Source organism: Pristiophorus japonicus, chromosome 6, assembly GCF_044704955.1.
Source record: "Pristiophorus japonicus isolate sPriJap1 chromosome 6, sPriJap1.hap1, whole genome shotgun sequence".
Lineage (NCBI taxonomy): Eukaryota > Metazoa > Chordata > Chondrichthyes > Pristiophoridae > Pristiophorus > Pristiophorus japonicus.
Window position 1 is genome coordinate 33,074,902 of NC_091982.1, and position 16,748 is coordinate 33,091,649.

A 16,748-nucleotide genomic window follows, 5' to 3' on the forward strand; every position below is an offset into this window, starting at 1 on the left:
AGAATGAGAGGTGATCTTATCAAAATGTATAGGATTATGAGGGGGATTGACAAGGTGGATGCAGGGAGGATGTTTCCACTGATGGGGGAGACTAGAAAGAGAGGGCGTAATCTTAGAATAAGGGGCTGCCCATTTAAAACTGAGATGAGGAGAAATTTCTTCTCTGAAGATTGTGGATCTGTGGAATTTGCTGCCTCCGAGAGCTGTGGAAGCTGGGACATTGAATAAATTTCAGACCGAAATAGACAGTTTCTTAAACGATGAGAGAATAAGGGGTGATGGAGAGCGGACGGGGAAGTGGACCTGAGTCCATGATCGGATCAGCCATAATCGTATTAAATGGTGGAGCAGGCTCGAGGGGCTGTATGGCCTATCCCTGCTCCTATTTCTTATGTTCTTATGTCAAGATCGTATGCATTTGGACCTGGGAGGTGTCACTATAGAGCCTGAACCTGTCCTTCATATTCATCAAGCACATGGACTTTTCATCGGGTCATTAAATAGGGGTCAGAAGTGGGGAATATGATCCATCTCGCCCCAGAATTGCTGAGGCCAATTATAGTGCCCAGCTAAGATGCCATGACTTGACCAGATCATACTGGAAACCTATTGGTCTCTCTGGCTTTGCCAACTAAGACATCAGGGGAATATTTTTCACTGGCACTCGCTTGTGTACCATCGTATTAGATTGGAAGTGACTTTGGAAAATAATTTACTGGCATGGGATTATTGTATCATGCAATCTGTGGGATCACTGTTTGACATATACAGGTGTCATTACAAAAAGAGGAAATTCCTGTCTCTGAAATTATTTCAGAAAAAGTAATGATTAAATCAATAAACTTCAAAATATTTTAAAATGTTTTAATCTGCTCCAGAAAAAGCTGTACTATTATGTAAACAATTGCAAGATTGTAATGTAACAAAGGATTACCTGACTTGGGGTCGAAAAAGTATTGTGTTTTGGGTGTGAGAAACTGCAAACGGCTAGTTATCTTTTTGAATGGTCAATGTTGCACTCAACAGGAGACATGGTAGCTCTGACTGCAACATAGGGCCCAAGTTTCGGGCTGCGCTTAAAACTGCGCAGCCTGGACCTTGACGCCCATTTTACGCGCCACAAAGTGCGCCTCAAAAAAAAACTCACCAAGTCTCCGGCTCCCTGCAGGTCCCCTGGAGCTGGGCGCGGTGACGCATGAGCTGTAGGGGGCGGAGCCAGGTCCCTGCGCTGAAAACAGTGCCGGGACCTCTGCACATGCGCGCAACAGTGGGCGCGCATGTGCAGTAGCTCTAGGCGCCCAAAACTGTGGGAGGGGCCCGAAGCACGCAGCCCCTAGCCCTGGCCGAATGGCCTCACTGGCGCTGCGTGGATAAGGCTCACCTCCCACCCGACCCGACTTGACTCCCGCTCCCCGGACCGGAACCCCGGTCTCCCCCCACCCTACCCCGATGACCCGACCTCCGGTCCCCTCCCCCCCGCACCCCCTCCCCTCCCCGACCTGATCCGACAGCTGCTCTCCCCCCTCCCCGCCCCGGCGACCTCCCCTCCTTGACTCTCTTTCCCCCCACCGGCCTCCCCACCCCCCTGGATCCGGGACCCGATACCCGACACCACCTACCTGTAAATCCAGCCCGAAGTCTTGGACCCGGCCGTTCAGCCTCCTTCTCTCCCCCTCCCCTCCCCTCCCCTCCCCTCTCTTTTCCTTTCCTTTCCTTTCCTTTCCTTTCCTTCCCTCCCCTCTCCTCTCCTCTCCTCTCCTCTCCTCCCCTCCCCTCTCCTCCCCTCCCCTTTTTAATCTGTTTTCAAATGTCACATATAAACACTATAAATAGAATAGTTTTATGGGGTGAAATGTTGGCAAGTACTAGCCCGGCAACAGATTTAAGAACATAACATAAAAAATCGGAGCAGGAGTAAGCCGTTTGGCCCTTTGAGCCTGCTCCACCATTCAGTAAGATCATGGCAGATCTTCTACCTCATTTCCACCTTCCCACACTACCGCATGGTTCCCTTAGTATCCAAAAATATGTCGATCTCTGTCTTGAATATATTCAATGACTGAGCATCCACAGCCCTCCGGGATAAAGAATTCCAAATATTCACAACCCTTTGAGTGAAGAAATGTCTCCCCATCTCAGTCCTAAATGGTGATCCCTCATTCAAGACTACCCAGCCAGGGGAAATATCCTCCCAGCATCTACCCTGTCAAGCCCCTTAAGAATTTTATACGTTTAAATGAGATCACATCCCGTTCTTCTAAACTCTAGGGAATAGAGGCCTGGACAATTCAATTTCTGCAGCATTAATAGTGTCTGCGAATCTGGCCTTTACTGTTTTATGCAGAACATTAGCAATGGCTTGTGTAAAATGGTAAATGTGTAATCTGCAGAAGTAAGGCCTAATTGAAAATGTCCTGATTTGTAATGTAGTTCTGTGTGCTGATGCTTCTAAGCACTAGTCTACTTTGTTAATACCCTGTAACCATTGTGCCTGCGGTCAGATAGAAACTATTGTGAGTTTGACCACTGGAACGGGTTTCCATGAAATAAATGTTTTATTTCTCTTGCAGGATAGAAAAATATATTTATCTTTTTTGCGCTAACTATATTTGGTGGTTGTAGGGGATTATTTTACTTTTTGCCCTTCTGGATTTTGGCATTTCCTTTTCAAGCACTTCAATTTTGATCTTGATTTATTTTTGTACAGGTGTCCCTCGAAAGCCACCATGCTGCTGTTGTGTACAACCCAGAGTTCCAGACCCCAGAGTCACTGCAGGAAGCAATTGATGACATGGGATTTGAAGCTACATTGACAGGCACCAGACCAGTGCCCATCACCCCGGAATCGGCCCATCTCAATAACCCAGGGCTTGCTCCCCAGCCTTGCCAGCCGATTGTAAGCCAAGTACCCAGCTTAAAGGACGGTGATAGCAAAAGGCTACTTGATCAAAATGATGCAACCTTGGCTTTCGTCTCCAACATGGAGCGTCTCAATGAGGAGACCACTGACTTGGCTGTGGACAGTTCTCCGGTGGACAGGAAGTTGTCAATGCCTGAAGAAATTTGGTCAAACCAAGGCAGTGAAATGGTGGTGAAGATGAGGGTTGAAGGAATGACCTGTCACTCCTGTAGCAGCACGATTGAAGGCAAGGTTGGGAAGCTGCAGGGTGTCCAGCGCATTAAAGGTGAATTGTTTTTTTTTAAATATTCTCTTTTTGTAATCTTTGCACCATTCCTGGACCTAACAAGCAAATGTTTGCTCTGATCCCATGAATCTGCCAATGTTGCTATTTCTTTTGTGTGGGAGGGAAGGAAAGAAAAGTTTAACAAAACAGGTAAAACAACATGGGTAATGGATCTACTCTGTCTACAGTGGGAGAGCAGGGCGTACTTGTATATCAATTAAAATATGCTGCTTATAGTTTTAGCACGTTACCAGCAAGCACTGTCAAACACTCTGCTCTGTCTTTACTTCTAATCAGTTTCCTCTTCAAGAAGGTACTATCTTTTTCTAAAGTTTTACCTCTGCTAACTTATATATATATTCAGGTACTGCATGGTACGGTAGCATCGTGGTTAGGTTCGTGGACAAGTAATCCAGAGGCCTTGACTAATAATCCTGAGTCGTGAGTTCAAATCCTACCACGGCAGCTGGGGGCTTTAAATTCAGTTAATTAAATGAATCTGGAATTTTAAAAAATAGCTAGCATCAGTAATGGTGACCATGAAATTGCCAGATTGTCGTAAAACCCCAACTGGTTCACTAACAACCTTCCGGTTATAAAAGGGGTCGGGGGGTCTAGTAAGGAGGAGGGTCTAGTAAGGAGGAGGAACTGAGGGAAATCCTTATTAGCCGGGAAATTGTGTTGGGGAAATTGATGGGATTGAAGGCCGATAAATCCCCAGGGCCTGATGGACTGCATCCCAGAGTACTTAAGGAGGTGGCCTTGGAAATAGTGGATGCGTTGACAGTCATTTTCCAACATTCCATTGACTCTGGATCAGTTCCTATAGAGTGGAGGGTAGCCAATGTAACCCCACTTTTTAAAAAAGGAGGGAGAGAGAAAACACAGAATTATAGACCGGTCAGCCTGACATCGGTAGTGGGTAAAATGATGGAATCAATTATTAAGGATGTCATAGCAGTGCATTTGGAAAGAGGTGGCATGATAGGTCCAAGTCAGCATGGATTTGTGAAAGGGAAATCATTATTGACAAATCTTCTGGAATTTTTTGAGGATGTTTCCAGTAGAGTGGACAAGGGAGAACCAGTTGATGTGGTATATTTGGACTTTCAGAAGGCGTTCGACAAGGTCCCACACAAGAGATTGATGTGCAAAGTTAGAGCACATGGGATTGGGGGTAGTGTACTGACATGGATTGAGAATTGGTTGTCAGACAGGAAGCAAAGAGTAGGAGTAAATGGGTACTTTTCAGAATGGCAGGCAGTGACTCGTGGGGTACCGCAAGGTTCTGTGCTGGGGCCCCAGCTGTTTACACTGTACATTAATGATTTAGATGAGGGGATTAAATGTAGTACCTCCAAATTTGCGGATGACACTAAGTTGGGTGGCAGTGTGAGCTGCGAGGAGGATGCTGTGAGGCTGCAGAGCGACTTGGATAGGTTAGGTGAGTGGGCAAATGCATGGCAGATGAAGTATAATGTGGATAAATGTGAGGTTATCCACTTTGGTGGTAAAAAACAGAGACAGACTATTATCTGAATGGTGACAGATTAGAAAAAGGGGAGGTGCAAAGAGACCTGGGCGTCATGGTACATCAGTCATTGAAGGTTGGCATGCAGGTGCAGCAGGCGGTTAAGAAAGCAAATGGCATGTTGGCCTTCATAGCAAGGGGATTTGAGTACAGGGGCAGGGAGGTGTTGCTACAGTTGTACAGGGCATTGGTGAGGCCACACCTGGAGTATTGTGTACAGTTTTGGTCTCCTAACCTGAGGAAGGACATTCTTGCTATTGAGGGAGTGCAGCGAAGGTTCACCAGACTGATTCCCGGGATGGCGGGACTGACCTATCAAGAAAGACTGGATCAACTGGGCTTGTATTCACTGGAGTTCAGAAGAATGAGAGGGGACCTCATAGAAACGTTTAAAATTCTGACGGGGTTAGACAGGTTAGATGCAGGAAGAATGTTCCCAATGTTGGGGAAGTCCAGAACCAGAGGTCACAGTCTAAGGATAAGGGGTAAGCCATTTAGGACCGAGATGCGGAGGAACTTCTTCACCCAGAGAGTGGTGAACCTGTGGAATTCTCTACCACAGAAAGTTGTTGAGGCCAATTCACTAAATATATTCAAAAGGGAGTTAGATGAGGTCCTTACTACTAGGGGGATCAAGGGGTATGGCGAGAAAGCAGGAATGAGGTACTGAAGTTGAATGTTCAGCCATGAACTCATTGAATGGCGGTGCAGGCTAGAAGGGCCGAATGGCCTACTCCTGCACCTATTTTCTATGTTTCTATGTAATGTCCTTCAGGGAAGGAAACCTGCCGTCCTTACCTGGTCTATGGTGACTCCAGACCCACAGCAATGTGGTTGACTCTTAACTGCCCTCTACAATGGCCCAGCAAGCCACTCAGCTGTACCAAACCACTGCGACAAAGTCAGCACTATGGGAGTACCACAAGGATTGCGGCGGTTCAAGGCGGCTCACGACCAGCTTCTCATGGGCAATTGGGGACGGGCAATAAAAGCTGGTGACGCCCACACACCATGAAGTAATACATTTAAAAAAAAAAAAAATATGAGTGGTTCTGCCTAGTTCTACGACATGAACAATGACGAGACACTGTGCTTGGTGTAGGGGGAAAGGGCCATTGCAGTATTAAGAGCATGAAGCTTTCGGGAATGATGATTCCTCATGATGATGATGCTTGATAACTTTTTTTCCCCCGCTAGTTGACATGTTTGGAATACAATGATAAATGTTGACAGAAAAGCATGACTAAAAATCATAAATCAAGTGTGTGCCGGTATGTAGATCTGTAAAATTTTTGAGTATCCATCACATTCCTGGTACTTCACTGTATAAACACCAGCAAATCACATCTGAAATCTTTTTTAAAAGAGAGTACAGGTTGAACCTCCCTCATCCGGAACCCTTGGGACCTGGCCTGTTCTGGAAAAGGGATTTTTCCGGACGAGGGATGGTCACGTTAAATTGGATGGTACAGGTACTGAGCAAGGGGATATCGGGGCTGGGAATGGATGGGAGGGAGGGGGGGCGGTGGATCGCGGGGTCAGGCACGCGATTGCAGGAGTTGGCAACGAAGAAGGACTTCAATTTGTTCATGTCGGAGTTCTGCGCATGTGCCACCCCATGGCCGGGAATGGTCCAGGATGAGGGGTGGTTCCGGGTAAGGGAGGTTCAACCTGTACACAGAAAGTAGCCCAGTTATTTCCCAATGTGCTTTTTCTCTGACCTTGAGAAATTGAAAAAAGGAGTCAAGCAGTTACCAATCTAGAGAAGCATTCATCAACAGTTGAACGATTGGCATGTAATTGACCTTGGGGCCTATTTGCAACATCTCTCCTCAAAAGTTATAAATGTTAGCAATTCTTACGGCCAAGTTTTACTGCGTGATTTTGCATCACATAATTGGTGGGGGGGTGAGGAGGGTCAGTGGGATTACAAAGGTCGATCGATGTTTGAACATATGTAATTTCTCAAAGAAAGTACTTTATTGAAAAAGTATTGGAGATAAAAAGAAAAAATGAAAATGTGATTAAAAATATTAAAACTAGAAGTGTACAGATATCAGTTAACATCTAAAGAAAGACTTGCATTTATATAATGCTTTTCACGACCTCCGAATGTCCTAATGTATTTTACAGCCAATGAAGTATTTTTTGAAGTGTCGTCACTATTATAATGTAGGAAACGCAGCAGCCAATTTGTTCACCGCAAGCTCCCTATGGTAATGACTAGATATTCTGTTTTTGTTATGGTGATTGAGGGCTAAATATTGACCAGGACACCGGGGATAACTCCCCTGCTCCTCTCTGAAATTGCGCCATGGGATCTTTTACATCCAGCTGAGAGAGCAGACAGAGCTTTGGTTTAATGTCTCATCCAAAGGCAGCACTTCTGGCAGTGCAGCAATCCCCCAGCACTGCACTGGAGTGTTAGATTTTTGTGTTCATGTCTTTGGAGTGGGACATAGAATCGTCGAATCGTTACAGCACGGAAGGAGGCCATTCAGCCTGTCGAGCCCGTGACGACTTTCAGCTAGTCCCACTCCCCTGCCCTTTCCCTATAGCCCTGCAATTTTTTTTCCCTTATACTTATCGAACTCCCTTTTTGAAAGATTAAAATTGAGTCTGCCTCCACCACCCTTTCAGGTAGCGCATTCTAGATTTTAACCACTCGCTGTGTTTAAAAAAAAAAAAAATGTTTTTTCTTATATAGTCTTTGGTTCTTTTGCCAATCACCTTAAATCTGTGTCTTGACGCTTCTGCCAATGACAGCAGTTTCTCTCTCTCTGCTCTGTCGAGACCCCTCAATATTTTGAACACTTCTTATCAAATGTCCTCTCAGACTCTCCTTGGAGCAGAGAAGATTATCAACGTTACTGAAGTCCCTCTTTCCTGGAATCACCCTCAAATCTTTTGTGCACCTTCTGTAAGACCTTCACATACTTCCTAAAGTGTGGTGCCCAGAATTGGACACAATACTCCAGTTGGGGCCGAACCAATGTTTTATAAAGGTGATCTTATCGAAACATAAGATAATGAGGTGGCTCAACAAGGTGGATGCAGAGAGGTTGTTTCCACTCATAGGGGAAACTAAAACCAGGAGACATGGGGCCCAAAATTGCCCAGGTGTTGCTCCGTTCTTTTTTTGAAGCAACTTGATTTTTCTGGAGTATCTTAAAAATCCCCATTTTTCACATTCAATTTGTGCCAGTGTAAGTGAGTTAGTTAGGATGGGGTGGTCTTGGACCTGGCCTGGAGATAGCGCAGGTTGACCAGGTTCCCACAAGTTCTGTAGTTTAGTTCCACTCCAGCAGGGAGCTTGTTGACTGTGAGGTGGAGACTGGCGGCGAGAAAGATTGAGAAGATGGTTGGGGCAATGACGCAGCCCTGTTTGACCCCAGTCCGGCCGTGAATTGGGTCTATAATGGATCCGTTGGTAAGGATCACGGCTTGCATGTCATCGTGGAGCAGGTGGAGGATGGTGATGAACTTTTGGGGGCATCCGAAACGAAGGAGGACACTCCATAGACCCTCGCGGTTGACAGTGTCAAAGGTCTTTGTAAGGTCGAAGAAGGCCATGTATAGGGGCTGGCGCTGTTCTCTGCATTTTTCCTGTAGCTGTCGCACTGCAAAAATGATGTCAGTTGTGTCCCATAGGGGACGAAATCCGCACCGTGACTCCGGGAGGAGCTCCTCGGCCACGGGAAGAAGACGGTTGAGGAGGACTCGAGCGACAACTTTCCCAGTGGCTGATAGCAGGGAGATGCCTCTGTAGCTGCCGCAGTCAGACTTGTCCCCTTTTTTAAAGATGGTCACGATTATGGTTTTTCTGAGATCCCCCGGCATGCTCTCCTCCCTCCAGATGATAGAGATGAGGCAGTGCATTCGTGCCAGCAGTGCCTCTCCGCCATACTTTAACGCCTCAACAGGGATTCCATCCACACCCATGGCCTTGTTGATTTTTGAGCTGTCTTATGGCTTTTTCGACCTCATGCAGTGTTGGGGTCTCACTGAGGTGGTGGTGGGTAGCATGCTGTGGGATGGAGTTGAGAACACTCAAGTCAAAGGCAGCATCTCGATTGAGGAGATTTTCGAAGTGCTCCTTCCAGCGGGCCCTGACTGCCTCGGTGTCCTTGAAGAGTGTTTTCCCCATTCTTGCCCAGCAGTGGGGTGGGGCCTTGGATGTTTGGCCCGTAGGTGGCCTTGACTGCGATGAAGAATCCTCGCACATCATGGTTGTCGGCCAGCTGCTGTATTTCCTGTGCTTTCTTCATCCACCACCTGTTCTTTAGGTCCCGGGTTTTCTGTTGGACCTCAGCCTTGAGCCATCTGTAATGCTGTTTTGCTGTTCCCGCACTGGGTTGTTGTTTAAGGCTCAGAAACGCCCGGCGCCTGCGATCTATTATCTCTTGGCTCTCCTGATCATTCTCATCAAACTAGTCCTGGTGTTTTCTGGTTGAGTGACCGAGTGTCTCTTTGCAGGCACTGGTTATGGAGGCCTGGAGGGCAGACCAAGCGCTGTGGGCATTCTGTGTCTCGGGGTTGTCAAGGCACGCCAGGTGAGTTGTGAGGCTCTGGCTGTTAGGGCTCTCAACTGGGTCCTTAAGTGCTCCGGCATTGACTTTTGCGGCACTGCTTCTGCTGCCCCCTCTGCTTTGGGGCTATGTCGATGATGAATCGGATTAAGCAGTGGTCCGTCCAGCAGTCGACTGATCCTGTCATGGCGCGGGTGATGTGCACATCCTTGCGATCCCTGACTCGTACGATGACATAGTCAAGCAGGTGCCAGTGCTTGGAGTGAAGGTGTTGCCACGATGCCTATGGAGGATTGGAAGATTATAGTCAGTAATTTTCACCCTCCATTCCCTCAGCATCCTAGGATGCATTCCATCAGCTCTCTGTGATTTATCTATAAGTAAAGCCAGCCAGCCTTCTACCTCTATCAGTTTTTATCCTATCAAGTGTCTCCACTGCCACCTCTTTCACTGTCTATGGCAGCATCCTCTTCCTTGGTAAAGAAAGATGCAAAGTACTAATTTAGTACCTCAGCCATACCCTCTGTGTCCATGCACAGGTCTCCTTTTTGGTCCCTAATTGGCCCCACCCCTCTTACTACCCTTTTACTATTTATATGCCTACAGAAGATGTGTGAATACCTTTTATGTTAGCTGCCATTCTATTCTCGCACCCTCTCTTTGCCCCACTTATTTTCTTTTTCACTTCTCTGACCTTTCTATATATAGCCTGATTCTTCGCTGTATTAGCAATCTGACATCTGTCATACATGCTCTTTTTCTTCATCATCATATTAGCTATCTGTTTCATCATCCACGAGCTCTGACTTTAGTTGCCCTACCTTTCCCCATCATAGGAATGTACCTCGACTGTACCCAAACTATTTCCTCTTTTAAAGGCAGCCCATTGTTCCACTACAGTTTTGCCTACCAATCTTTGATTCCAGTTTACCTGGGCCAGATCTATGTTCTCCCACTGAAATTGGCCTCTTTCCTCCCCCCCCCCACCCCCCCTCCCTCAGTTAAACATTTGTACTCTAGATAGCTCCCTCTCCTTTCCCATAGGTAATCTAAACCTTATGATACTATGATCACTGTTCCCTAAATGTTCACCTGCTGACACTTGCTCTACTTCCTACCTCATTCTCCAGAACCAGATCCAGCAATGCCTCCTTCCTTGTCTGGCCAGAAACATACTGATCAAGAAAGTTCTCCTGAACACACTTCAGAAATTCTTCCCTTTTTCTGCCCTTCACACGACTAAGATCCAGTCTATATTAAAACCAACAACTTTTTGATTCCGAGGCAAGAGCGCTAGCCATTGAGCAACAACTGACACAGGAAAGATAGGTTAATATTTCAAATGGGACCCTCTGTTCTGATGAAGAGTCACTCATGATATACAATGAAATTGGTTGACCTGTTGTACGTTTTCTGTGTTTGTTTCCATCCCCTGCATTTTGTCATCCTATCCTCTTTCCGTGAGGTGCTGACAGTTGCTAGGTTCGAATCCACCGATGCTGGAAGCCCTCTGGTATTTTGCCCAAGAGACATTCTTCAAAGGGGAGCATAGATGATGAGGGTTGGCAAAATCTAACTCGGCCTGAATGTGGAGAATCTTAACTGTCGAGCCTCATTGTATTCTTGCCTGACGTGCACAAATGCTGTCTTCAGCCAGATCACCATAGAGTAGTGAGGACCTGGAATCCCTAATATTTTTTTTTTCTTTTCCCCCTCCTAACCCAGGGGCAGTGAGCCCAATTGAAATTTGTTGGTCTCAGCTGGGAATCAATCCTAAGACCTGGTCGGTTTGGCTTAGTGCTACGTCTCGTGCAGTTATTGTCCATTGGGCCATTGAGGGAGCTGCATATTTTGTTCTGATTATTGAAAAATTCAAATTCTACAGGATTTTTTTAGTACACATTTACATAATTGCATTCGATTGTTTTAATCAATTTTATTAATATGAATTAAATAATATTTCTTTTTAAATGTTAGTTTCTTTGAATAGTCAGGAGGCCACGATTGTGTACCAAGCCCACCTCATCACACCGGAGGACCTCAGGAGTCAAATCGAAAGTGCTGGGTTTCTCACCACAATCAAAACCAAGGCCAAACCTCTGAAGCTGGACGTTAACATTGAACGCCTAATAAATGCAACTCAGGTGACCAAACTTGATCCACAGGAGGTGACCAACAGTCTAACAAACTTGATCCTCAGAATAGATGGCATGCACTGCAGTTCCTGTGTAACGAACATCGAAAGTAACTTATCAGAACTTCCAGCTGTACACAAAATCAAAGTTTCTTTGGAAAATAAGAGTGCTATCATACAGTACAACCCAGCCACCATTACTCCAAATGCCTTACGACAGGCTGTTGAGGCCTTGCCACCTGGCGGTTTCAAAGTTTCACTCCCTGATGATTGTCCCTCTGAAAAATCTGCACCCAGTGTTGCTCGGCATTCTCTGGTATCTCCACTGCAACCACCTTCCTCAGATTCAAGAAAGCATCAGTTGAGCAGTGTGACCGTGATTAATATTAAGGGAATGACTTGTAATTCTTGTGTCAAGTCTATAGAGGAAAACCTTTCAAATAAAAGCGGAGTGATAGCGATTCACGTTTCTCTAGCACAGCACAATGGAACTGTGGAGTATGATCCTCTATTTACCAACCCCGAGGAGCTGAGGGACATGATAGATGATATGGGATTTGATGCTGTTCTTCCTGGTAATGCTTTTTAATGCAAATAAGTATTCCTTTCATTCACTAGATTTATTTTTTATTTCAAAAGTATGCACACTGTTCCTGATCATTTACTGATCATCTTTCCTGAGCCTCGTGATCTTAATGCCAAGGTGCACGTTTGGCTCGTAGATCCTTATCACTCTTGGTAGGTTGCCAGGAGGCACACCCATGTCCAGTGTTGAAGTCCCATATTGTTTGTTTATTTAGTGCTTAGACTGAGCCTTGCTTAGCTACAGTACTGCCTAGGGAGAATTTGAGGTATGCAGTAATATCAGAATGCTGACATTAGAAGCTGTATGTGCATTCCTTGACTGGAGTGAAAAGAAGCACCATTGCCAAATAGAGTATTCTGCTCAGTAAGTATAGTGTACTCTTCAAAATACTTTTGTTTTCTTCGCTTGTGTGAAAAGATAACAGTTAGTAAATGCATTGCAGACTGTGGAAGTGAGACATCCAGATGGAGAGTCAAAAATGTGAACCCCTGAGTTGGCAGATCTTGACCAGGATGCTAATAGGCACTTGCATTAACCTTACTGCCCCTGAATTAAGCCAGGGTTCTCATTGCTGAGTCCCATGCATTGGCTCCTGCTGAAAGTAGGTGTTCCATGTGAGGAGAGGATCAGGCTTGGCTGTGATGCTGCCTTCCTTTAGTCAGCAGACTACAAGTACTCACTGCCTAGACTCACATATTGGGTGAGGTTACAGGATGATGGGAGCCGTACCCTTGCATAAGCCCTTCAAAAAAGGATTTCTATGCATAGTAGAATTGTGCATTCTCCTTCTATTACCTGGGTTTAAATCCAGTCTAAACTAATAGGCTGCCAAACTCTAAGTTGTAAGGATTATACATGGTATAGTTCGAGACAAACCTTACCTAGTTCCTCGTGAGCAAAGTGGCAGCAATTCAGTGGCAATCTCGCTCAAAGGCTTGGGTGGCTGGTGTGTGATATGGAAATGTCCCACAGGCATAAAGGGGGTGCTCTTCTGGGACTGGGGCTAAGACATGTTATTAGGGCCTCTCTACACTGCCTTATGTTAAAACTGTGTACTATATCAGTGTGGGGCCATTCAATTGCTGACATCAAGTGAGAAAAGTGGAATAGTTGTTTAGTTGCTGGGCTTGATGAATTCACACACACACACATTTTGTAATGCAATTTATCATAACTGATGATGTAATGCAAATTGTACAATTGCAGCGAGTACAGAACCTGCAGTGTTACCAACAGAAGTTTTGCCCAAAGTTTCTATAAAAGACAAAAAATTAAGGAATGGGATATGTGAAATCTTGACGACCAAAATGAAAGGCGAGATGCTGCCACAGGAGTTGGACATCACCCAACCGAGCACAGAGGCTCCAACACCAGAAAAGTGTTTTGTTCAGGTTACCGGCATGACCTGTGCATCCTGTGTGGCTAACATTGAGAGGAACTTGAAACAGGAAGATGGTAAGAAAATGTATTTTCTACATTAAACGGGATTTAATTTACAACAAACCTTTTATGAAGTTTAATTTGGTCGTTTCTATTCCCCCCTCTGAGATATCACACGCTGCAACATTCCCTTGTGTATGAAAGTGAGCAAGAGTGATTCCTCCTAATTTTTATTTCTAATTTTTCCACACCTGAAGCTGCAGATTAAAGGCTTGGTTTGCTTTCCCGACTGCCTGCAGCTTTCCTGGCATTTGGTGTTCATGTCTTGTGTATACACAGTGAGACCATGAAGAGCCATACATCTTCGTGCTTCTTCCTGTCCTCACATGATGTCCATAAAGCTGCACTCACTGGGCAGTGATCAAGAATGGGAATCTTTCCAGTTTTTTTTTTCCTTTCCATGGCAAAGATTGTTGAGGCACCTGTAATGAAAGCAGTTGTTACCTTGGCTAAGATCAGCTCACTCCATGTAGACTGGGAATCAACACCAAGCCCCTACAGTTAGTATAGCTTCGTGATGCACCTTTATGCAGTAGACCACTGGAAGAGCTCTTTCCACTGATCTGACAATCCTGGATGGATACTCACACTCTTACATTGCAGCACATGGAAAAGTTGCACCACTCAGTCACAGCTTTGCTGCTTGTAATTATTTGGCCTATTTCATGTTTGATAAATTACATACTCAAAATAGAATATTAGATATGCTCTTAATTATATCGGTGATCTCTGGAGTGTACACCAATTTCTATACAAGCAGTAGTCTAGTTTTCTGGTGCGGCCTATTACCAGTTCATGCCTCCGTCTGTCTGAATGTCTCCTCGTGTGGCATGGTGTTAAAATTTTGTTTCATAATGCTCCTGTGAAGCACCTTGGGACATTTTACTGCATTGAAGGCGCTATATAAATGCAAGTTGTTGTATGTAAGTTACAAAGCTTGTCACTTTTTTTTATGTAGAAAATTCTGAAAAATCACAGCATGGCAATCAGCATATGAAAGAGGAAGAAAGATTAACATTTTGGTTTGGTGGGAAACAACCCTTCTGTTTCAGGTGCCAACTGACCTGCTGTACAATTACAGCTTTTTGTTTTTATTTCAGACATCTAACATTGTATTTTTTCATCATAACTGCAAAATAATTCCCTGATTATACTCTGAATTCTGTGACTCAATGTCTGCAGAGATGACGTCTCTGCTTTCTCGCATTTAGCCTTCAACCCCTCTCTCCACCTTCATGCAATTTTTCTAATCTCTCTATTTCATCGATACTACTGTTGGTACTGTTTTTTTTCTTCTTCCTTCTAACTCCTAAGTAAACCATCCTATATGCTCTTTTTGTAACCTCACTTTGCTGAAATTGAGACCCATCGCCCAGTTTCCAACCCTAACTCATTCTTTCCCAGAACCGTAAAACTGGAACTCCTAATCTCCTTGTATTTTCCCTTCCTCCGAAAACCTATAGGCTTTCAAAACTAAGCCTTGAATGTTCTGCAATAAGAATAGCCCATTGGGCACTGTGCCTTCCCAGTCTGACCAGAGCCAATCAATCTGGTAGCTTAATTAAATTTAATTCTGCTTTAGTACGTATTAAATATAAGAAAAAGTTGTTTGTGAATCAATATGGGGTTGTAATGTAATTTTGGCTTTCAGATGACACCCATAAATTACTCCAGTCATACTTGGTGTTCTTTTGAACTACTTGATTAAATTATAGCCTTGTTAGTCACTTTCAATCATCATTTTCATTTCCATTGGTATTGTACGCATTTAAGATAATTTTGTAGATTTAATTTTGAACTGATTGGAAAAAGTGTGGATTGAATTTAGAAAATTATATTCAGAAAATTTGTTTGCTAAATAATACGATTTACAGGCCTCCACAGAAAACATTGTTAATGTTTACGATATTAAAGAAGCTGTACACTTCAGTTTTTGCATTTATGTGTCTATATTATTAAAATTTAGTGTGCATAACTTGTATCATTGTAAGCTGCCACAAATCTTGCTGGATATGACCACTCCAATGCTGAGAATCAATTTCATAAAAGCACACCCCATTCTCCCCAGCCCTAAGTACTCCCAGACCTTCCGCACCACCTCTGATACCGTTGGCATCCATGTGTCTTTGCTCCCACCCTCATTAGAGCTCATCAGCTTCAGACTCTACTTGGACATGCTCCTTTCACACAAGGTATTTTATCATGGAGTGGTTTCAGCAGATTCCCAGCCATGAGCCTCTTTCCCTCTGTGCAGGCAGTCCAATTGTCTTTCCTCCACCCAACCCAAATCCCCCATGTCTCACTACACAAGATCTCGATTTTCACATTGAACTGTGGGGCGGGGGGAGATTTCTGGGTGATCAGCGGGCACAATCGGTGGCGGGTTGGATGGGGGTTATAAAAAAAATGTTGACCGGGTCAGGACCAAATGTCAGGTCTGCCAGTGCTGAGTGGACCTGATATGCAACGGCGGGGAAGGCAATTGAAATCATTAGTGGCTTGTTTTCAGCCACTTAACAATGCTTTATACCAAGCTTTTTGAATTTGACATGTCGTCCACTGATTTCCCGCTGTGCCTCGACCTTGTCAGTGAAGCTGAGGTGGGAGGTCACTTGCCATTGAATCAGCTGATGAGTTGACAACTTCAAATGTCAAGTCAAAGCTCCCAACTGATTGAGAAATGTTCCTGTAGGCACTAGCTTCTTTACACTGCATTTCCACGACAGATTCAGAATCTGCAAGTCTTTATACAAGTCTCCATCCAGTCTGACCTCATTACCTCTCCCACCATTGACAGATCACTTCTGTCATCTCTACTTCACCTGCCACTATTCCATCAGCATCGGTGTCCTTGAAACTCTCTCACATTGGTCCTCCGAATCCCAACACCAGCAGGACCAACAAAAACACAAACCTTCTCCGCAATCACCTGATGCTGCGTAGGACAGAGGGGATCAGCACCCGACCACATTGCTGTCCTGGATGCCAGAAAAGGCCTCACCATGGCCAGATATACTTCACTTGCTGTGCAACCTGGCTGTTACATGATGTGCCAGGTTGACACCACCCCACACCAATACCATAAAGCATCCCGACAATGCCCAAGCCATTTCTTTCACACTGGTCACCATTGCAGAGGGTACTGTTCTGTCTCACCATTCACTGCAACTCACTAAGCCACTTCCAAAGATGCACAGAAATCTGTCCAAGAACGCAAAGTGTTGAAAATAAAGATTTCAATGTTTGACAACACGTTAACAAACTTCACATGAACATTGGCTAAAACACCGATGGCCTACCCATGTGTGTTGTTGGTTGGTTTGATTGGACTAGGTTGAGGGTG

The 16,748-nt window shown here is 44.9% G+C and overlaps 1 protein-coding gene across 1 annotated transcript in view; it reads left to right on the forward strand.

Annotated features, from left to right (window-relative positions):
• atp7a (ATPase copper transporting alpha) overlaps positions 1-16,748 on the forward strand; it is a 91,692-nt gene that overhangs the window by 21,232 nt on the left and 53,712 nt on the right. Inside the window, exons 3-5 of the mRNA XM_070882740.1 lie at positions 2,708-3,185; positions 11,223-11,954; positions 13,172-13,420. Of these exons, the coding sequence (XP_070738841.1) occupies positions 2,708-3,185; positions 11,223-11,954; positions 13,172-13,420 (1,459 nt within the window). The remainder of the gene's footprint in view (positions 1-2,707; positions 3,186-11,222; positions 11,955-13,171; positions 13,421-16,748) is intronic.